This window comes from Acipenser ruthenus, chromosome 47 (assembly GCF_902713425.1).
Source record: "Acipenser ruthenus chromosome 47, fAciRut3.2 maternal haplotype, whole genome shotgun sequence".
Classification (NCBI taxonomy): domain Eukaryota; kingdom Metazoa; phylum Chordata; class Actinopteri; order Acipenseriformes; family Acipenseridae; genus Acipenser; species Acipenser ruthenus.
Genome location: NC_081235.1, coordinates 7778098 through 7802172, shown reverse-complemented (window position 1 = coordinate 7802172; position 24075 = coordinate 7778098). Strand labels below are relative to the sequence as shown.

The window sequence follows — 24075 nt, the reverse complement described above, 5'->3', positions numbered from 1 at the left end:
GATCTGGCATGCTGTGTGATTTCAAATGTTGCTCATGACACGTACTGGCCAGCTGTTTGTACAGTACAGACCTCGACGCCTTCCCTATATTTGACACAGAATGACGTCACCGTGTGCTCCAGGTTATTTCTGAGCACTCGAAAGCCGACGACGGAGCAAAAGTTGCTGTATTCTGTGACAGCGAATAACTAGCTTATTAAAATCCTTTATTTATTGTTTTTACCATTGTCCTTTCTTATGTTCGTGACGGTTCTCGCTTCCGAGTTACGTTGCTCCAGTATTAACCCATCACGTTCTCCCCTTATTTTAAAGGCCAGTCTGCTTTGCCGTTTTTTAGAGCATTTTTTAAAAAAGTTTCGTCTCCCTGTTATTTTCAATTCATCTTTATCTGTGTTGCTATAGTCTAATTTTGTTAACCGCAAACGTTCATTCTAAATGTAATGTTCATACACCCTGAGAATAGAGACCACAATGCTTAGCCATTATTAATTAAAATTAAACCAGTTAACAAAAAAAAAAAAAATGAAAATCCTCTTAAACCAAGTGGGGCTAAACTTTTACATGAAGAAGAAAATCAGAACTCGGCTATTCATTTGCTACAGAGACTTTGCTCGCGGCATTCGTACAGCTGTGTAATCTACGGACCCATCCCTGCCAGAATCAGTGAACTCCGCCCCGGTTCGACTGGAGCAGCCCCGATGCTCTGCTTGAACTCACTGAGAGCCCGGCCTCAATAACAAGACTGGATTCCAGGTGCCTGTCGTTTAAGAGGCAGGGTGGAGAGGAGACCTGGTTTGAGAAGAAAAGCGATAGGCCAGTCCAGGATAGCAGGGCGTGGGCTTGAACGTGTGGGTTATTAACCAGACACAGTCCATCCAGTTTCAAATCATCACGACATCTTCAGTAACACTATTATTATTATTATTATTATTATTATTATTAGTATTATTATTTGTTTATTTAGCAGACGCCTTTATCCAAGGCGACTTACAGAGACTAGGGTGTGTGAACTATGCATCAGCTGCAGAGTCACTTACAATTACGTCTCACCCGAAAGACAGAGCACAAGGAGGTTAAGTGACTTGCTCAGGGTCACACAATGAGTCAGTGGCTGAGGTGGGATTTGAACCAGGGTCCTCCTGGTTACAAGCCCTTTTCTTTAACCACTGGACCACACAGCCTCCTACCACTGGACCACACGTCCTCCTGTATTACTATATTATTACTGAATCGTTGTGCATGTACGAAAAGCACACCATAGAGTAGAAACACACACACACACACACACACACACACACACACTATCCTCCAACAGGTATGGAGATAGGTGATTCAATGTTTATTTGCATTCTGAAACGATGCAATCCAGCCCTGGTCCTCTGGGATCCCTTCTGGATTTCATTCCAACTGAGCTCTCAATTACTGAACTAAACTCTTTATTGAACTAGTAATTAGCTTAATTAGGCCTTTTTAATTGTTCTCAGCTCTTAAACAGTTGGGGAGATTTCAACTTAACTATAAAATGTTACAAGTAACTTGAAATCTGCAACTTTTTAGGAGCCGAGAACAATTAAAAAGGCCTACTTAAGCTAATTATTAGATCAATTAAGGGTTTAGTTAAGTAACTGAGAGCTCAGTTGGAATGAAAACCAGAAGGAGTCCCAGAGGACCGGGGCTGAGAAGCGCTGGTGTAACCTACTTTAAAAATAATTAAAAGAAACAAACAAACAATTAGCAGTTTAAAGCACAGTAAGGCTTATAACACCAGAGGGCGCCAGATTGCACACTTATTTTGCACTCCTACATGCTGTAGCAAGTCCCTGTAAGTTTGCCCATGTAAAAAAACTACAAAAAAAAAAAAAAAAAAATTCCACAGTTTGGATTTTATTATTAACAAAATACAACACCGTCTAAGAACCCGTACTTGTTTAGCTTAGTGGTCTGTGTGGAAAAGCTGCAAACACCACGTTGATCCCCGACTGGGAAAGCGCTGGGAGTGACTGAGCGAAGCAGCCTTGGAATCTACTTGAGTGAGACAAGAGGTTCCAGTTAAAAACATGTATTTTGTTTTGAATACTTCTTTTTCTAAAGAAATAATAACAATATTGATAAAAAAAAACTTTTTTTAAAAATTTTTTTTAAGAAGAATAGTTTTCATATTCTTCTCGAGTCCTGCAATTTTGCATGCGATTGCATCTTCAAGGTTTCAATGGACAGAGAGTGCTGTACAGTAACTAGAATAGTCTCTTCTCAGAACCCGGTGGCGTTTGCTCTTTCAATCCGGTCCGAAATCCAGTATTTGATTGGTTCCAAAGTCAGTTGTTCTCTTTTGATAAAGCTGTTCCCTAAAACAGATAAAATGAAATAGTTAAGGGGTCCCCATCTTGTTTTAAAAGATTTGCTTTCAGTTTAAATAGAAGGGTAGTAACGAGACACCCCGAGTTGAGATTCCTACATCTCCAGATCTCCTATCCACCCCCTGAAGGAATCAGGAATCTGGCGTGTGATGTCATAACGTAATGAAACAGAACTGTGATACCTGGAAGACTGTGCTTTGAAATCAAATCCATGTCATCTGGTTCAGTTTCAGTCACGAGTCACTGGAGTCTTATACTTTATTGACAATGACAATAACACAATGGATGTTGTCATTCTAAGAGTCTGAACCACAACCCTACATACTTGCACTGCCTCTTTGCCGACTCCAACAAGAGATTTCATGTCGAGTCACGGAGAGTTGGAAATCAAGCAAGAGCAATTAGGGGGTAATATTTCATGCAAGCCTACATCACAAAACATGCAATTTCAAACCACCCTTTCTGAAGAGAATATTTAATGCCTGCATATCGTATACTCCAGACAAGAAATGCGTTTTGACAGGAATATGGAATGCTATCTTTATTCCACAGTCTGAACAGTCCCGAGGCAGCAATAAAAAAACACACACAAAAACATTTCTAGAACTCTGCAGAAGCACACAGTCTTCTGTTAATGCTACCTGTGCTGGGCCTGTGGGCACACAGCGAATAAACTGCAGCTATAAACTAAAAACTTATAGCATGTCAGCTCTCCTGAAAACATACCAGGCTGTACTGAGGAACGAGGGACAACTTCAACTGCTGAATCGTTCCAAACTATTTTGGAACAGAACAGAACAGTGGAACAGAACTAAAGCTGGTTTATACTCCTTCTCAGTGGAACAGAACTAAAGCTGGTTTATACTCCTTCTCAGTGGAACAGAACTAAAGCTGGTTTATACTCCTTCTCAATGGAACAGAACTAAAGCTGGTTTATACTCCTTCTCAGTGGAACAGAACTAAAGCTGGTTTATACTCCTTCTCAGTGGAACAGAACTAAAGCTGGTTTATACTCCTTCTCAGTGGAACAGAACTAAAGCTGGTTTATACTCCTTCTCAGTGGAACAGAACTAAAGTTGGTTTATACTCCTTCTCAGTGGAACAGAACTAAAGCTGGTTTATACTCCTTCTCAGTGGAACAGAACTAAAGCTGGTTTTCCCAAAAAAATTAATTATAAAAAATAATTAGTGCCAGAACCTTAGCAGCAGGGAGGGAGTGAAATTTCACTCTACTGCACATCTCCAATCAAGGTCAAGGGTTAAGACTATTTATAGGTCTCCTGTTGAGAGGAGGGGATCGTTTGAACCCCCCTGTTTTTGTTTTCCTCAGTTTGAATGTCGCCTCTCTGCTGCAATTAAAGCCAGTCTAAGCAATGGATATTACCAAGCTACTGAACTGCGGTGGGACGGACCCAGCCGGGAAAATCTCCACTTGGACTTGTTGGGATCCTGACCGGTCACTGAAGTACAATGAGACACGCTAAACCCATCCAATTTCCCTCCTTAAACCTGCAGCAGGGCAGAAGCCTGCGGGTACCCAGCCAAGATGGGCAACTTGGCACATGAAGTGAAGGAGCAAGTTCTGAATGGAAGCGTGACTCACGTAGGGGGTCCTCTCTCCATACTTGCTCCAGAAGGTCATCTTGACAGAGTTCCTGTGGCCCGTCCTCTCGTCGAAGGTGTGGCAGGTATCAAAGGGCGGGCTGTAGAGGTGCAGGCTCACCGCACGGTCACAGTGACTGCTGTTCTCTACCCGATGAAGCCCAATAGAGTCTGGAAACAAAACAACAAGTTTTGAAATGCATATCCCCCCCCACCCCCCCGTTTTAATATTCACCCTGTACACCCAGCATGGATCACAGCAAATGGAATGACAAGCTGCAAACACATGCATTCTACTGAATCAATATAGTACAGGACATGCGCAGTCCAGGTTTTATACATTCAGCTTGTCTGCATCTTAGCCTCACTTTGCGTTAAAACTGGAGCATCCAGTGGGAACGTGATGGAAGAAAAACGAAAGAGATGGCCAGAGGGTTGCACATATACCACTGTATACAGCAGGGCGAGCCACTGAAGGCTTCACTGCAAGCCTGAGTACCACAGCCTCCCTTCTTTATAAACAATCTCACGGTGGGGGTGGCCATCAAGCTTGCATTCAACTAGAATCTCAATCCCAGGGCGCCTCCTCCTGGCTCTGTGCCACTGCAGGTGTGCCTGCCATTCGCTGTTCCAAACGTAACATGCAACACATCGGAGAAACATTAAAAACAACTTCCACCAGATAGTCTGAACACGGGCGTGCTTCACACAGCGTTGGTCTGCTTCTAGTTTTACCATTGATGTAGGTGCACTGATTCTCCTCGAAGTTGATCTCGCATCTCTTATGCAGCTCCTGCTTGCTGCGCTTGTCCTCGGGCCAGTCGTACAGAGTCTCCTTGAGTCTGCCCTGCAGCAGCTTGAGGAAGCAGTGGGAGTTTGTGTGATCGTGAATACTGCTGCAGAGTGGAGAGAGAGAGGGGGGGGGGGACAGCATTCAACACCTATAGAAACAGGACACATCAACAGCTGCTGTACTGTGCTAAATTGGGTTTACTTTTACAGAAAGCCGTGTGTAGCACACAGAGTACATTAGCAACAAATCCTGCAAGGGATCGTCACTGATCGAGTGTTCCCTTCTTACCTGCCATGTGCCTCTCCCCAGCACAGGAGCATAATATTAAACTTCCCATTCCCCTCGTCCACAAGGTTCCTGGTGTATCTGAGGACAACGGAGTGAACCGGGTATTACAACATGCCTTTTCACTAGCTGGTACAGTAACGTATTGCCCACATGATATTGTTTTATTCCGTATTATTATTATTATTATTATTATTATTATTATTATTATTATTATTATTATTATTTATTTCTTAGCAGATGCCCTTATCCAGGGCGACTTACAATCGCAAGCAAATACATTTCAAGTGTTACAATACAAGTAATACAATAAGAGCAAGAAATACAATAATTTTTGTTCAAGTGTGACAAACCACAATTCAATAATACAGCAGATAATAGTGATAGTTACATCAGGATATGATTAAATAGTGATAGTTACATCAGGATATGATTAAATACAAAATACTACAGGTTAAACACTTGGCAGATTACAGTATTCTGAAGTACAGGATTAAATGCAGTAAAAATAGGGGGCAGATAAGAGCAAAATAAAGCACATTTAAATGAAGGGTGATAGTGTCCCAGGATACAAACAGAGGAGTTCTACAGGTGCTGTTTGAAGAGGTGAGTCTTAAGGAGGCGCCGGAATGTGGTCAGGGACTGGGCAGTCCTGACATCTGTAGGAAGGTCGTTCCACCACTGCGGAGCAAGGGTGGAGAAGGAGCGGGCTCTGGAGGCAGGGGAGCGTAGCGGAGGTAGAGCCAGTCTTCCAGTGCAGGCGGAGCGGAGAGGTCGAGTGGGGGTGTAGGGAGAGATGAGGGTCTGGAGGTAGCTGGGTGCAGTCTGGTCAAGGCATCTGTAGGCTAGTACAAGAGTCTTGAACTGGATGCGAGCGGTGATCGGGAGCCAGTGGAGCGAGCGGAGTAGTGGAGTAGCGTGGGCGAAGCGAGGCAGAGAGAACACCAGGCGGGCAGCAGAGTTCTGGAGTTCTGTATTAGAAGGTTCCACAGCTGTGGAATATGGAATCTGGCCCCGTTACCAGAACTGGAATGTTCTGGAGGGTAGTAGAACACTCTAAGGTCACTTTGTTATGTAATCTTTTGCACACAGAGCCCCACAATAGAATTCCACGGAGGTTACTTTGTATAATAATCCATCCCCGGTGGGTGCCAGTCTCTTCAGAACTGTTTCATGTTATTTATTATAGATTAAAGGGTAGTGCAAGTAATAATTATTTTTTTACAGTTAATTGACTGAATTGCACTTGTTTGGTATTGTTTATATGTTGTTGTCGGGTCACACGGAATATGAACTGTCCATATGCATTTTTGAAATATTGTAAATGAAATAGCTCATGGTGTGATGTGCAACGTCACCAGGCGGTTTATTAAGTATTGTAGAATCGCTCACTAGCAGCAAGGGTTATGGATTTCTCTTCTGATTATACATTACCCGTTGCAGTTATATTGGGTTCTGCTTGCATAGACATGCCAGCGCGCTCGCACAGGTCTTCACCCCGGTCTACACGCCTGACTTTACTGGGACAAAAAGACAGCGCCGGCGCCACAGTTCTTAAGAGCTATGAACTTCCAGAATTCTGCGATCGCTCAAATCACCAGTTTATAAACGCAACGTAACCGGGAGCAGTCAATGTGTTCAGTCTTTGGTCTTAAAGTAAAGACCTCTTTTCATTCAGGGTTATACATAGAAGAGTTTTTCTGAAAGCTGAAAGCTTCACTAGACGTTACACCAGCGTATTTAAATATAGGCAGCTTTAATCAACACATTAAAATACATTTTTTTAAAGAAAACGCATGCAGAGTATGCAATTGTTAATATAATTAGTTATTGTGTGTGTGTGTGTGTGTGTGTGTGTGTGTGTGAATTACCTGTGCTTGTCAAATTTAGCAAATTTCATCCAGTCTTTGGGGTTGCTCTCGTAAGACTCCATGAGAGTCTTCACCTCTTCTATGTTAACCTCATCAGCGGAGAAAACCCCATGTAGCGACTGAATGAGATTATCCAGGGAGTCGACTGCATTCTTCCGTTTTGTACTTGCGGTGTGCGCCATAGTTAAAACAAGATCAAATCCTATTCAATAAAAAAAGCGACGACTTTAGAACAAACAAACACAAAATAATCGGGAGCGTTGAAATCCGTCCGCAGCTGTGAGGGAATCAGTTATAGACTAAAAAGTTTACAAAGAAGTTAGGGGTTGTCCTTAACTCTGGAGAGGGGGGGGGACGGGGGGGGACGGGGGACGCTGGTTTTGTCACTTAATGCATATTTAGATATTTTTTTAAACAAAGAAGCATGTGTCTTTAAAGAAACAGAAACGCCATTATAGTGTGTGATGTTTTTTTTCAGACTTTTCAAGCGACCCTCAGTGCGTCGTCACAAGCAATGTTGCAAAATACGCGTTCTTGAATTTCGAGCGTCAGGGACGATCTGTTCCTAACACTGTTCTGATGTGAAACACTTATCGTGCAGTTGCCACGTAGTGTGGAAATGAAACATAAAACCAGCGCCTCAAATACCAGGGCTTGCTTCTTAAAAAAAAAAAAAAAAAAAATAATCATACAGACACGCCCTCTGCCCAGGCCCGGGCGGCGGCATGGACGCTGTGGGGGGCGTCCACTTATAGGGCGGGCACAGTTTGGAAAAGAAAAAATAAATCAACGAGCTCGTATTTCTTTATTTATTATTACCACAGCAACGACGTGGTGTCTGAGGAACAGTACTTAAAACCAATACAGTCAGACAGTGAGCAGGCCCTATGCAGAGATTGCAATGAACAGAGCCCCCTCACACCAAATCACTGTCAAGTAACGAATGTACATATAATGCCTTCTTTCAACCGACTATTCAATACTGCATATAAAAAGCATACGCTCTTGTAAACAATCTGACAATGCGGGGGTTCCCATCACCAGAAGCAACTCGACATTTTTAAATGATTTGTTATTATCGTGCTTTACTTTAATTTGATTTAATTAATGATTTCTTATATCAAGATTTTTTTTATATCAATTTAGAATCTAAAACAGGTGGGGGGGGGCTAAGCCCCGCCCATAACTCCGGGCCCCCATAGCGTAGCCACGATGACGTAAACTACAGTCTTTAACACTGTTTAAAAATGTTTTATGATTGAACATACTGCACATAGTATTGCAATGACGACCTGAATTCAGGTGAAGTCACCCTAAAAGAACCATCTCATTTCACTCCCTCCATGCTTCCTATAAGTGGCGGGACGAGAGAAATCCGATTGAGTGGCAGGCAGCCTCAAACAATCTGCGCGACCTTGAATCAATTCTGCAGGGAAACAATGGGCAGAAAACACAGGCGGGGTAGCTTCAGCACTGAGCTGCACTTGCTCGCTGCATGTGCACAACACTGCCCTCCTGTGGTCAGTAAATGAACTGGATCCCTGTGTCAGTACCTCCAAGCAGTTTGCGCACGATGTGTTTGTGGGCTTCTCATTGTTCTCAATATGTCTATAAATGACTCAGTCAATTACAATGCCGGTTTTTTTTTCTGCAACACAGCGATGGTTTGTCATTGAATTTATTACGTTTCTTTTCGTATTTCTGGTATTTATGTGAGTAGGCGAAGATATGCTCATGAGAGGGCTTTTTCATCTTAAAGTGTCAATCAAACCCCTGCTGTTTCAACCACAAGTACATCATCATTTATGTCGTTTAAAATAATATTTATGTAGAATACAGGCATGCTTTTAAAATATAAAATTACAGAAACTGACTATATATATATTGCACACAGCGGACGAAAAGCACAGCATTTGACCAAACATATACAGATTTAATTATAACATGAAACAGAAACACGAGATGTCTTCGTTTTAGGAAAAGCTCGTCTCTTGCCAGAGATCAGAAATGCGCTCCAAAACATTCCAGCGTGTCGGGCCTTTCCTCCTACAGAAAAATAAAGAAATAAATAAATAAATCACCACACACGAAACAGGTTCTTTGTCTTTATAATGTGAATCCATTACGAAAGCACTATTTAAATACAGCATGCGATCATTTTCCACTGTAATTCGTTAGGCTGGCTCTGCAGGTAGCTTTTTAATTACCTTCCTGGGTTCACAGCACAGAGCCAGGCATTGTTTAGACAACCGCTCCCCTCCCAGCTCTCCAGGGGCTTGTGAACCAAACAGACGCCCTTGAGCCCTCGAATAATATCCTAATTGATACTAAGAAGCAGGATGTTAGCATTGCACTGCGGAATATTCTGTCCTTGTTCACTGGACTGATTGACCTGCAGTGTACTGACTGAACATTCTGCAGCCATGCTTAATGTTAACATCAAGCTGTATGAATAACAGATAGCTACCGTTTTTCTTTTTTCTTTTTTTTTTACAGCTCAATGTATTTGCATTGACTTCAATAATGTTCCAAACTTTTTCAAAAGACAACATACTTTTCAATATGACCCCAATCCGGATTTCTCCAGCAGGTAGTAATTGTAATATGATACATTGTTTTACAATAATAGGGGAGGCATCATTGACTTTACTTTGAAGACCTACATCTGGAGTTTCACTATTAGGGTTCACTTGTTAACAGATACAGTGATACAGCACAAGTCCAGCAATCATGATGGGCGAGATTCAACTCTATTTCCCAGATATCATTCACGGTCTTTACTGTACAGCATTATGAGGGATTGTGTGACAATTTATTCATAGGGGAGAAAAGGAGCCACCACTGTGAATAAATTGGGAAGATATGAGCAACGCGTCAGGTTCTCTCTGTTTGTAAACTTGCCTCCCCCCGTACGCCCGCAGTGAACCGTGGAAGTGCGTCTGTCCTTTAAAACACCCTGAGGAAATGATTCACTTAGCTACTGCAATTCTGCAGTATATTTCAACAGTGTCCCACCTGAAACTTGGCAGGTGGCTGTTACGGGACGTTCTAGGACCACCACTGTGGGTCATCCTGCAGTGTGTGCCTTTCAAACTGTTCACGACAGCTGACCAGAATAAATTCAACGCAAACCACGGGTCCATGTGAAAATGTGACTCGGTGAGTGTTAAACCTGAAGATTCAGTCGTCAGGTGACGAAGAGGTGCTAAGAGATCGCCTGTTTCTCTATAGGATGCACAGGGTCTTTGTTTGCCAATCTAAACGAGCAGAGCGGTGGAACATGCCTTTACACCATGTCACACAGACAGTGCATACATGCCCCGGGAACCATCACAAACACACCTGCGGTTCTCCAGATACATGTAAAAACTCTAGCGTGTGACAGATACGTGCGGACATGCGGAGGGATGCTGGTATGTAGAGATGTGTTCACCTCCACTATATCCGAGTCGCTGTGAAGAGAGAAAGAGACAGAGAAAGAAAGAGAGAAAAGAGAGAAAGAATTCCCCTACGCCGCTGAGCTGAAGCCCTGCTCTGGATGGGAGACTGTGACTTGTTGTCACTTTTATCAGCAAAAAACAACAAAATCACTAGTCTTCCACACAGCATCAGGGCCAGGGTGCCAGGAGACCAGGCAGGCTGAAACCAGAAGGACATACCGGGGGCTGAACTGCAACGGCACCCTACACTCCCTCCCAATTTCCATTGTGCCAAAGCCTGCAAAATTCACAACGGTAGTGCAAACTTCCACACATCTCAAAAGCCTGTTTTTTATGAATGAAATCATCTGCTGAACAAGAACGATTGACAGTTCTGCACGTGGGATTGTGTCAAACCCTGATGGAAATGTAAGCAGAAAGGCTAATGACACAAGTCCATGTGTGATTAAAACATGAACAGTGTTTTGTGTGTATTTAAAGTGTTTGCCTGCGAGTCTGTGTTAAAAAGAGTGAAGCAGCATATGCCCAGTGTTTGCTCTGTGATATAATGCATGCATTTCTGAAGCTGTTTGCACAGGAGTCTGCTTTAGTTTGAAAGCTCTCCAAGTGAACAGAAACATATGTTCCCCTCACTTTAACAGTGCAGGGTCATCAGATTAAAGTGCTTGCTGCTACAGTGAAAGCCTAGTAAATGGAGTGGCAAGCTACATACAGCAGCTGATTCCAGTCCCACACATCTGCTGCATGGCACTGTTGCCATGGCGTTCATAACAACTCCTCCCTGTTGCCTGGCAACAGACCCATGCCCGATTTCACCTTGGACTGATGTACCCAAAACACCAAGTCTGCTCAATACTGCCATCTAGTGAGAGGCACTTTGTGTACGATAGGTATCGCCAATGAATAATAATATGCAAGACACCAAGGAGTTAGTTCCATGTAAAATACTTCAATCAGTACAATACAAAGACTGCAGCTTTTGTGTCTAGCTGAATGTATACTCCCAGCCCACCTCGATATGGAATGTAGGTCACTTCAATTATGAAAGGGTGGAAACGCAGAGCAGTGAAATATCATGGCATTCAGGAAATGCTATTAACTGTAATTAACCAGGCAGATTTTAGAAGCACTGCGATCCTGGAGAATTGCCCCTACTTCCCTCTGAGCTTAATCAATGTAATTGCATTGAGTGTGGGGGGGGGGGGGGGGGGGGGCACATCTAGACTTTCCATTTTCAAGCAATCAAAGAGGTGTCACTGTTACCAATAATACAAAAAAAATAAATGCGAAGAGCTCACTGCTGAGGGGGAAGAAACATCTACAGGAGATGAGAGGGGGAATGGCATCCTTGATCGCTATAGCAACGCCCCGGGCCTATTCACAGACAGCAGGGAGGGGTTTGTATGTGGGATAGGTGAACCCTTTGTGTTAAAAGATTGAAACTGTAGAGAGAATGGAAAGAACAAATGCAACCCTTGCACTCCATTTGTCTATCACAAAAAAGCATTGCCAATTGACACAGCTGCTGCCATGAATGAATGGATTTTCTTCAAAAGGATTAAAACACTGAAGCTGCATTGCTTATCCATGTATCTATTTATTTACAAAACGCACGACTGTGCAGCCAGCGTTCACCTCAATAGCAGGACTCCTCTACAGCACTCTCACCTGTACACACACACACACACACACACACACACATATATATATATATATATATATATATATATATATATATATATATATATATATATATATATATATATATACACACACAACCCCGGTTCATTATGAGCACAGCGGTCTGCAGATTTATTTAACAGAACACTAAACCCTGGAGTTTGCTGAAAAATCAATATATAGTCTTATTATTTTCACTTGGCAGTCGAAATAAAATGGAAGGTTTTCTGAACAAAGGGTGCAGGGGTATATACTGCAGCAACAAGGATCTTCAACGATACATTAAAGCAGTCTAGTGATACTTACACGTTGCAGTACAGCCCTCCTGCCACCAGGGTGCACCGCTCCCCCGTTCACCGAACCGGGGTCCCCCAGCTACCTGGAAAGAGAGACATTGGAAAACTCAATATTTTTCAATTCGCACTCTATAAATGGAGCCAGTCCGAGCTGGGAAAAGCAATGAATGATGTGTTCACAGTCACGACTCCTTTTTATAACCACAGGGCACAGATTCTGGGAAGTGCAAAGCCCCCTTACTGTATAATGCAGACCATACAGTAACTTCAACCCCCCCAGTAACCCTACCCCGACCCCCTACTGTCTAACATTCTAACACCTGAACGACTGCTAGCCCTTTACTGATGGAGAAGGCGGGGAGGCAGGGGGAGGTGACTCTGTAATTACCCAGAGGAAGCTGCAGCTTTATACAAACAAGACATTAAAAATGCCCTTGCTTCATTTCTACAGAGCAATTAGTCCCCTGGCAGCCTTGAAAGCGCCCGTGTTCACATCAGGGGGTCTGAATTCTGAGACCCGTAAATGTCTTCTTGGAGAGCGCTGGGTTGAAAGTGGCTTTCATACTGTCTCCGGGGAGACCCTCTACTGGAAAGGCCTGAGAAAGGCTCCCCCGTTATATACTCTTGTGTTCATTACCCCTTCATATTTCATTTCAAACCAGGCAGTATTTTCTTTCTTGCCTCCATTGTCTCTGAGAAAGCTGTGTAGCTGGCAAAGAACGGCTACGAACCAGCTTCAGTGTAGTAAATGTGTTCATTTAAGATCGCCTACGTTTTAAAAGGGGTGCAGCGGTGCTGTCAATAAGGTGCTGCAGCTGTTCTGGAGAGACATGCAATTTGTTTCTTAACATTTCCCTTTTAGGATGTTAGGCAATCACTATAGCACCCACTATCTATGATGATCACCTCTCTGTTTTTATTAGTCAATATCCAGCCTATCTACCTCCCCCACCTCCCTATGGGGAATGTATTTTTTGGTCTAGCCCTCCTGCAGGGAGTGGGGAGCGCTTACAGTCCAGCAGGGTTTATCTACCCTGGGAGGACTGCGTACACATTGATAATGCGCTGTCTCCCTTGTCTTTATTTCCTGTGCTTTATTTGCAGGGTTGGTAACCATGCAACAGGGCTGTAGAGAGAGAGGGCGAGAGATAGCACTGGTGATTCATTTTCTAATGGCTTCAGGGAAGGGAGCATGTGGCTGTTTCGGTGAAAGGAACACATCTGATCTGTAATTAATATATTATCAGCTCTAGGGGCTGCTCTGCCCCACAGTGCCTCTGTATTATCAGTTTCCCCCCTCGCAATCCGAATCTCTTTCACTGTTAAAGGCCACTGTCAGCATAGAATTACACTATAAAAAAATGTGTTGGAAAGGGGTCAAGCTAGTGTTGAAAACACAATTTTAAACCACAGCTAAAACTCAACCCAAAAGTATGGTGGGCGAGACACAATGGGATAGATTCTCGGAGATATTTGCTCCTGATAGTCGCCTGAAATGTTTTCTAAAAGGAAAACATTAACATTTTAGATGAAATAAGACCCAGCGTAACCTGCATGCCCCTCTATCAAAAGTCTTAGTTTGTTTATTTCTAGTTTGGTAGCTTTATTCAGTGTGTTTCTCCTTTTGTAAAATAGATTTTCTCACCACAGAACCCTAACCCTAACCCTAAACCTGATACAATTGTGTACTGACGTATATCGTGCAAAAAAAAGATTTACACATTAAGTACATTGTAACTATGCACAACAACATTGTAATGATGTGTGATAAGCACACGTGTATTTACAATGTAACTACTATGTAAATACACAGTAATACAGACGCTTCATGTAAAGTGTTACCGAATGCAATACAACAATCCTGATGTATTCCAGTGCCACCATACTGCGCTAGAAATCTAAATGACGTCACGTCAATGACGTCAGGATGATTGACGCTGAGTACAGCACATCACAGAATGTAGTCAGGCGTACCTCCAATGGTCAGCTGGTCAGTGGCACACATGTCCACTCCTTTAAGGTCGCCTGGTCGGAGGGGTTAGAAGGGAGGTCTGACATCGCCTTCCTGGCTGTATGAGAAATTAAATTGTTATAAAACACTTAAATAGTGAAGAGAAAAATGCAATAGAAAAAAATGACCCTACATTATTGAAACGTAATAAGAGTGAAGCCGTACACGTTGTTGATTAGGACACGGAGTCACTGCCAGTAGTTTTGTTCTTGCGAGCTCGTGTTACCCTTCTCAGTGTATTACGAGCTGTTTAAACACGTGGTGTCAAAAATTAAGGGCCAGGCATTATCAATATAAAGGCCAGTCTGCTTCCCTGGTCTAATCAATTGTATCAAGTATCCTAATGAAATATAACATACAGTCTAATGATCGATATGGCAATGGCGGGGCTCTTGTTAAATTCTTGGTGAAAATGAATCTAAGGTTTATGATCGCTTTATGATTTGTAACACCCACCAGGCCGGGAGAGGCAGGGCACGCTTTGATTTCCTTGAAAGCTAACATTAAAGAGAACGGTTTGATTCTGGACGACAGAGAGACCCTCGAGATGAAACGGACCCCCCTCGCCTCGATTAACTTCAATCCCTGGAGGAGAGCGAGCCTCGGCTCAGATCACTCGACCCAGCCTCTGGCGCGCTGCTTCAAACGCGTCGAGACAGACTCTCCACTGACTGTTTGGACATTAACCCTTTACTGATTCACATTACAGTTTTGTAAACGTTTTGAGACCATCAAAAAAAAATAAATCAGATCAATACTTTTAACAGCTCGTACCTGTAAATTAGTGGTCCTAGTTTTACGATAGTGGTGTTTTTAGACTTTCAAGAAAAAAAATAGTCAGGATACACAATTCATCGCTAATACCTTTCAGCACGTCAGACGTGTACATCAGCAATGATGTCTCTGTACCTCTCTAAATCCAGCTGTGTTTCCCAGTTGTGACGGGAGACTCAGAAGAGGTAGCCTTTATATATTACAGAATGCAATTTGGAGAACAAAGACGTTAGGGCCAGTCTATTTACACAAAAGTATGTGCTATACAAAAAAAAGAAAAGATGTTATAGCTGTTATTTTTTTGGAATAGCCTTAAATCTCACAGATTACTTTATATATTTCATCATATCTAAAAAAAAGAAATCCACATGCCTTCCTTCTAGATTGAACAGGAAGCGTCTTTCAGTTCCCAGATTGGAGTTATTCACATCTATTGTAAAAGAGTAATTCCGGCAACGGCACAGCAAGACCAGCGGCAGACAAAATATCCACATGGACACGTCGTGTGTGTCTGTATTCAGATTCAAGTAAAAAACCCACAGCAATTGTAGGAAAATAAATAAATAAATAATCGGAGAGACGTGACAACTGGGTGCCCGGCATGAGTATTTTTGATTTGTTCAATAGTTCTCCTATCTGCCTGTTTGAAGGGCGTCTCAATTGCTCGTCCTATAGGGCAGTGTAATTTTCCAGTTATTTCCAGGGCCACTAGACTAGGCTTGCATACTTGACAAACCCACTGCTTTTTGAGTGACTTATTAAATGCCTCGCTTTTCAGTGATTTGCGCGCCGGTTCCACCAACACAGAACACCGCAATAGGGAACGAGAACTCGCATTAGGACTTGCGGCCTGTTTAAATGTTTCGCAGATTTATGTTAAAAATGAACACGGTGATGTCTGTGCATAAGGAAAAACGCAGCGTGGGTCTCGTGCTAAGATATATCCATTTTTCTTAATAAAAAAACAAAACGCGGACGTTCAGCTTTTAATAAATGACACAGGCAGTCATTTTAAGAGCTCGTGCCCATATACCACGCTTCTTGCCAACTATGCAACATCAGTACTGTTTATGTAAAATGTGACACTAAAGCTATTTTTCAATTGAATTTATTTTAAAAATATGCCACGTTTGTTTAGACTGCAGCTAATGTATTATTATTATTATTATTATTATTATTATTATTATTATTATTATTATTATTATTATTTTTATAATTCCTAATCGTACCCCCTTTGTGGATATTTAATAAAGGTTTGAAGGGAGTTTTTTTCTTTTCTTTTCTTTGTAATTAATGTCTGCTGAAACGTTTATACTGTTCTCGCTTTCACTGTGATTACCACGCTGCTGTATATATAATATTGCAATATGGATTTGCTATTTAAACTGTACTGTCTCAAAACACTATCAGCTCATACTGTACAAATAATCAAACAGACAGAGTTAATATATGGTATATCTATCCTGTGTTTCTAGTAATGCCACATTTCCACATTTGAATGTTTTTTTTAAGTAGGATCTGAAGGACAGCGGCGCACACAGGCAAACCTTACAGCAAAACATATAGACATGCAGGACTGAACGGAATGCGCTACAAACACACCCATCTCTTTATTTCATTGAGAATATTATTGAATTATATTTGCTAGACAAGTATAATAACCAAACCGCACCTTACTTTATTATTATTATTATTATTATTATTATTATTATTATTATTATTATTATTATTATTATTATTATTATTATTATTATAACACTAGGTAGCACTTTATGCTTTAAATGAAACGTGTTTGTTCGTTTTGTTTACCTACTTAATGCAGTTCATATACCAGGTCCTTCGGATGAGTAAAACCGAGGTCCTATTGGAAGTGACTCTGCAGCAGCAGCTGTGATGTATAGTTCACCCCTTAGTCTCTGTAAGTTACTTTGGATAAAAGCGTCTGCTAAATGAATAATAATAATAATAATAATAATAATAATAATAATAATAATAATAATAATAATAATAATAATAATAATAATAATAATACACCAAAATCAGTAGTCCTGTTTATGTATTAATTTATTCTCACGGGAGATATGACAACAGGTTTACAACAAACACACAAACACACAAACACACACACAAACAAACAAACACACACACAAACACATTTTTATTGTAATTAAAAACATGCTTCAAACATACTGTAAAAAATATCGTATTTCTATGGTTAATTTATCTTAATATTGACTTAATAAAACTGTATTTGTAGATTAATTCTAGTGTATATTTCTGTATTATTAAAGGTACAACATTTATTAAAAGTATTTTACACTAATATTGAACAAACTGAAAAAAAACATTTAAACATTAAGGTAAATTTAGTTTTTTTTTATATTATTATTATTATTATTATTATTATTATTATTATTATTATTATTATTATTTTGTTTCCGTGTTTTTTCTGTAACCTGGTAAATTTCACATGGAGCCTAAAATGAATTTGAACCTTCTGCTTAAAAGATGCATTGACTAGACATATCTGATGTATGCCTTAATGCACCTGCGGATAAACTTACAGCAATACCCGCACCAAAAAGTGAAAATTTCTATTAACATCGTGAGAATTGTTCAGAGAATACAAAATACCGATATTAGAGGAGCTACATTTAAAAACAGTGACGGAGTTACAACGAATTGGGGGGAATTGCTCCGTGGGAGAAACAGTGAAACTGTTTAGTACTGAATCGGGCATTTTAAACAAGTATGTATTCAAAGGTGAAAACCGCTTGTTTTCATTTTGTCATTGGACTGAGCGAGCAGAGTTTGAATGGATTTTAATATTCACCGTTTTTTTGTTTCCCCCGTAACAATGACCTGTAAATGATGTGTATATATTAAATGCACAGGTACTCGCGATAACCGCTGTGAAATAATTCGAGAGCGACCTTAAGTCACAACACAGCGCAAGACATTGGATATTTGGGATTAAACTGCTCTTGTGTCGCTTTTTTTCTGTAAAACAAATAAACACGTAAATGTGCATTTAATATTTCAAAGCAATACAAAAATAGGTTAATAAACACACAAAGAAAGCTTACCTTTTTATAACTGGTCCTTCAGCTGTAGCTTTTGGCGCAGCTCAGCTCAGAGCGAGTCGATTGGAGTTCCGGGAGCTGTCCAGACTCTGGTGCTGAAACCGCCTCTGTGCTGGATTGATTCACCAACGACGAGCAGCGAGCCTGGATTCAAATCAAACCGAACAGCGGCCCTTTTCATTTCCAAGCGAGAACATCACATTACAAAGCTGCTCGCTGCCTTGGTATTAAGCGGCTTGTAAAAAAGACCTGCGTTATAGGAGGCTCAAACAAACTTTTTCTTGAACACGGTTGTCGAAATAAATTAAACACTAGGATGAAATCAAAACAATACCACGGCAATAACTTTTACAGTACACTTTGATTCGGTTCAAAAGTAGATTACCTACGCCCATCATTCGGGCGTTTATAAAGGTGACTGCAACATGCATACCAAACGGCCGACCGGCAATTTCGTCACCCAGTTTCATTGCAACTGCATAAGCGGTTCTCGCGACACAAGTAAAAATGTAAGCGTAGCACGAGCATTCTTATCGGCGGACGGGCATCTCCCAAGATTCTGATGACGTGTGCTAAAGAATGCCCTAAGCAAGGTGTATCACAATTGGATAAGTCTCTATCTATATTTCTCAAACTGTTTCAAAATAAATAAAAACGGGAACTGTTTTCAAAAAACATGTATTTTTTCGAAAAGGCTAAACAGAACAGGATCGGGTGTGACGCAAAAATAACCAAATTACTACCATATATCATCTGTGGGCCCTATTCATGAAGCGTGTACCATGCATCTGATGTGAACCCTTTTTATGTAAAACGATTTAAAAAACTGCTAATCTGACCAAACTAGCAGAAAGGTGCTCTCGTCCGTGTACTTCTGCAACAGTAAAAACAAAGCCTTCTGCAATATGCAACACGATGCCTGTATTAATGTGTTAACGGTGTGCCAGTTAGGGTAGTTACCACTGCAGACAGGCATTGTGAGTGGGTACCTACGGACCCCTAAAAGAGCAATCGGACCCCAAATATTTAAATAAGTAAGACGCGTAAGAAGTGCAGTGGCACACTAATGTTAGCCACGAGTTTCTGTAATGGTACCAGCACTGGCACGCATGGGATACCTGCCTTAGTGCTGCACCAGTAATGGAAGGTACCATTACAGAAACCCATTGTACTTCAAAGCCTGCGTGTGACCACGACACGGGCTGTGCCGAAAGGTTTGGTTTAATCCAGGCCGAGCCTGGAGAAGTAGGAGACCTGCGTAATCAAAAGTTCAGAGTCCTGTTAATAAAACATTAATTCAAGTCCCTTCAGCTTTCTCTAACTACAGATATGGCCAAAAGTGTTGCATCGCTGTATAGAATGAACTCATTTTGCTTCATAAAGTGGAATGAAACCTGCGGAATAATGTTACGCTAGCATATTGAATTACACACCTCTTTGTAGTTTTCCATATACTTAACGAAACAGTAATACAAATGTAAAAACGTGACATTTTGAAATCTAACATGAAATACCGCTACTGATTACCAGTACTGATTGACAGCTATGGATAAGCATGCACGATTAGTACTTTGTACCTACTAGATCCTAAATGTTATTAATCTTCTGTTAACTCGATAGAATCATTTTTTACCAGTAGCGTCACATTGTATACAAAGAGCAGATGCATGGATGATATTTGCACTGTAAATAATGTACGAGAAAATAGTCGAGCCCGTGTAGCGGAGTACGCCGTTTTGACCAATAATACAATTCCACATATATTGGCTACTTAGTACAGAACCACTGTGTCAAAGTCTGAACGCCAGCTCTGCTTACCGGTATACAAGTAGCTGCAGTTCAGCGAGACCCCGAAGCGAGTGATCTACAGGTGGATCTGGCCCCCGTCTTCTGAACACTTCTTTCCGCCTTTCTGTTTCTCCTGCCTCGCCTCTGAAACGGATTGCTTAGCTTCTCCTTTTTGCAGACTTCTAAATTCTGCAATCGTTTCTCTCTGTCTTTCCCTCTCCCTCCCTCTCCCACTCTCTCTCACCCTCCCTCTCCCTCGCCCTCTCTCTCTCCCTCTCCCTCTCCCTCTCCCTCTCCCTCTCCCGTCCTTACTTCACTTCACACTGTCTGCCCAATCTCCTTGGTCTCGCTTCTGCCTCGGGGGGCTCTAGCGGATTATATTTATATCATCCAGGAAAGAAAAGAGGGCGGGTCTTCCAAGAGGAAGGCTTTAAACGGACCAATGGGATACGCTGTTTCGCTGTATACTTCTTTTGATTACCTCATAGTTCTACAAAGGCATTTTCAGAATAAAAGTCCACTGACAACGCCAAGGTTGGAGACTCTGAGGTGGGCGAGCTATTATCGCCTTGGCAAAAGAGCCAGATAATCAAATAATATGCTACACAAACTGAAAGGGCAAATTAAAATTCCTTTTCGGTGGTCCTGGCACGAATACTTTTTTTGAAAGCTGGTAAACGCGGGGTAAATTTAGTCAGTTAAAAAAAAAGCAATACTATAGGCAGTAAAATGACGCCGACATATGGTCCATTCATTATAAACCAACTGGAACTGATCTATGAAGGTGAGCCTCATACAGACTAGGTCACATTATAAAATGTAACAAAGAAAACTTTTGAAATAATGTATCATATACTAATCTCTATACTTAAACATATTGCATTTGAATTAACTGCGTAATTAAAAATATATAATACCTTATTCTTTTGTTAATTTCAATGCTGTGCATTTGTTTGGGGAGTATTTAAAATAACTGTAACATAACCAATGCGTTATGGATAAATACGTTTAATTCTTCACAAACGCATTTAAACCAAATATTTGAAAACTATTCAACAGAACTCATTAGTATAGCTTGTGCATTTGAATATGGGTCCCTTATTAGGGTGTTATTCGAAATGATTTGTTACCGTTTATATGTTAGGACAGCAGCGTGGCGTAGTGGTTAGGGCTCTGGACTCTTGACTGGAGGGTTGTGGGTTCAATCCCTGGTAGGGGACACTGCTGCTGTACCCTTGAGCAAGGTACTTTACCTAAATTGCTCCAGTAAAAACCCAACTGTATAAATGGGTAATTGTATGTAAAAATAATGTGATATCTTGTAACAACTGTAAGTCGCCCTGGATAAGGGCGTCTGCTAAGAAATAAATAATAATAATAATAATAATAATATGTCTGTTAGACGGCGAGGTTCTGAATTGGTTCCGTTACTCACTGAATTCCCCATTCCTCAAACTCCGACCCATTCAGTGTTTTCGTTACTAACCAAACTGCATCTGTGTACAGATCAAGAGACGAGCGCGCTCAAAACACGACACCAGTAAATAAATGCGTGTGTATAAAGTAGACCCTGATATTGATATAGCAAAGCAATCTGAAATGTCCTTATATCAGATCATTAGCATCAGATGAGAGCCGCACTGACTTCTGCCGTTCAGCACGATAGTCTTTCCGCGTCACACGGAAAGCGTACACAATTTGGGACGAGACCGAGGAGAAAGGTTCATATAATGCATGCGATTCTTATATTCTAATAATATTTACAAACCCTGAAATACCACCGAGATCCATTTCAGAATAACAATAATATCAAACCAGACACAGGATGTTAATTACATTTTGTTTTGCATTATTCCTTCAAGAAAAAAAACAAACAAAAAAAAAACCACACAGTACACTTTCCACTGGCTATATCACGTGTGTGTAAAAGAGCAATCAAATACGCCTGTGTGTTAAGATAATGTGTGTCTGGGTCGATGTACTCCCTAAAGATTATCAATAGGGTGCTTATATTAATCTCTGAAGGTCTATTGTCCAAAGCAACATCCCACCCCCATCTCCCTGCAGTGCATTTAGCTAGGTGATAACTCGGAACTAAAAGAGAGTAATCGTTTTTAAAGCTGGAATAAACGCTGAATGCGGAGTTTTGGAGCAAACCCCTATACAGGTGTATGAAGCCGCTGCATCGATTCATGTGACCGGAGACCACTTTGCCGCCTCAAGCATGCAATCTTAATCTACACTCGGCTTCCCAGCAGTGTGTCTCCAAGCAGTGTCCCGTCTGACACTGTTTTTCGACCCAATTACTTTAACATGATTACATGTGCATTTCGCAGCCACCTGTTGCGCGCAGGTGGACATGCAGTCGTTTACATGAGTGGCGTTTTTATGGAAGAGGAAGAACTGGACTATGTATGTATACAGCAGTCTATATAAAATAATGATTTCATTGTAAAATGAGTGCCTGTTCTTGATGCACTCGTGTTAATTAAAGGTTAAATAGAAATAAGGGTGTCGTTTTTCTTTCATATAGATTCTATACGGATTGTATTTAAATATGTTAGCTCATATTTCATGCATAATGACCTTTTTAATGTTTTCCCGTCAACTTGAACATTTTGCAGGATTAGGTATAATACAACACAAGGCTCTTCAATACAAAGTAATGTGATCGCTGTAAATCATTTGTAATATGTATGTGTGCGCGCGTCTGATTTTAATTAAAAAACACACACACACACTAACTGACCGACAATTTCAATATTTTCCCTTTAAATAAGTGCAATTACTGTATAGTTCTTTCTTTGTATACTTGATCTTATTGTTATACATGATCATGTGTTATGCTGGTAAAATACTTGTCATACAGGGAAAATCTGAAACAACGTGTGTTATTTCCTTGCTTCTTTTGTATGGCTGCACACACACACTTGTGAGTGTGAGCTCCAGATTCACTCTCGTTCAGTTAATTAGTAACCACAAACCAAACAAATAAAAACTGCATTACAAAATATCCCTCTACCAACTGCTCCGCGGGCTAACAAGCTTCAATCTACACAGACACGTTTTTTTTTATTATTCTCCAATATCTAGTCAGAAACGGTTTTGCAAATAAATACATAAATAAATACAGATCTAATAAACGTTGCTATGGAAACAATGGCACATCCCCCTTGAGTATGGGTCTTCAGCTGTTTTGCCGGACAGATGGCAATCTGATCTACCTGTGGTCGCTCGCGATTCCGCTCCAGTTTTTCCTTCCTTTTAATTCCTGCATTCGGGAGGATTAGGAGATCCGGGCGACACACCTGCCTGTCCTGTAACCCAAGATGAGTTCGTGTTTCGTTGGGGGGGGGGGGGGGGGGGGGGGGGGGGGGGGGATTAATTTAGCCAGTCAGCCGTAAGGACAAGGTCGGGCCATTTGTTCACCCCGCTGATGCCACGGATAAACACACCTTGCCTGCTTCCCAGGATGGAATAATCCTTTGACTGTATTTGAATATCTCTGGTCCGGACCACCATGTGTCAGACCGACATTTAGATAAAGAAAAATCATTACTTTGGTAATTCATATTCCCATCTGCTGCTTACATTTCTCAACATTTCCAGAATATCTTCAACCAATACGATGTGATATTATAGATTTTACAGCGGTATTTCTATAAAGCGTCGAGGCTGAAGGTGATTCCAGTTATACTATGAATCCTACATTTTACCGTTAATTCAATATCAGAAATATCCAACTTTTTTTTTAAAGATGCTATCTGTTATCCAATCTGAGCAATTTGATTTGAGCTTGTCTGCAGAATCCTGCATGCCAGGACTGTACCAGTATGACCTTTCAACTCTGCTAGCCCTACCTGCTCTCCCTGTCTGTATATATGTAGAGTAGCTGAGACTGGCAGAGTTGAAAGGTCGTATTTTCACATGGTTTGCATAGATCAAAGCCTAGTAAAGGCAGATTTAACATTGGAGCAATAGAACCTAAACCTGCTTGAAAATCCTCCGATTACATCTGATATGATGCAAATATGGTGGCACATCAATAAAGAAAAAAAAAGAACCCACAACCCTTAAAGAAGCATTTGATTTGAG

At 41.1% G+C, this 24075-nt stretch overlaps 1 protein-coding gene and 1 long non-coding RNA gene across 2 annotated transcripts; both read right to left on the bottom strand.

Moving 5' to 3' along the window:
• Positions 1 to 1866: 1866 nt before the first annotated feature.
• On the bottom strand, positions 1867 to 7231 carry LOC117401227 (cysteine dioxygenase type 1-like). Its single transcript, XM_034001769.3, has 5 exons — positions 6909 to 7231; positions 5041 to 5118; positions 4695 to 4855; positions 3961 to 4130; positions 1867 to 2345 (listed from the first exon to the last, which is right to left on the bottom strand). The coding sequence occupies exons 1-5, from the start codon at positions 7088 to 7090 to the stop codon at positions 2316 to 2318; spliced, it is 621 nt and encodes a 206-aa protein (XP_033857660.3). The 5' UTR covers positions 7091 to 7231; the 3' UTR covers positions 1867 to 2315.
• Positions 7232 to 7611: 380 nt separating this feature from the next.
• LOC117401228 (uncharacterized) lies at positions 7612 to 20230 on the bottom strand. The gene is made up of 5 exons (XR_004544324.3): positions 20011 to 20230; positions 18196 to 18336; positions 14299 to 14393; positions 12335 to 12407; positions 7612 to 8954 (listed from the first exon to the last, which is right to left on the bottom strand). It is a non-coding gene; the product is annotated as an uncharacterized LOC117401228 (long non-coding RNA).
• Between the last annotated feature and the right edge of the window lie 3845 nt (positions 20231 to 24075).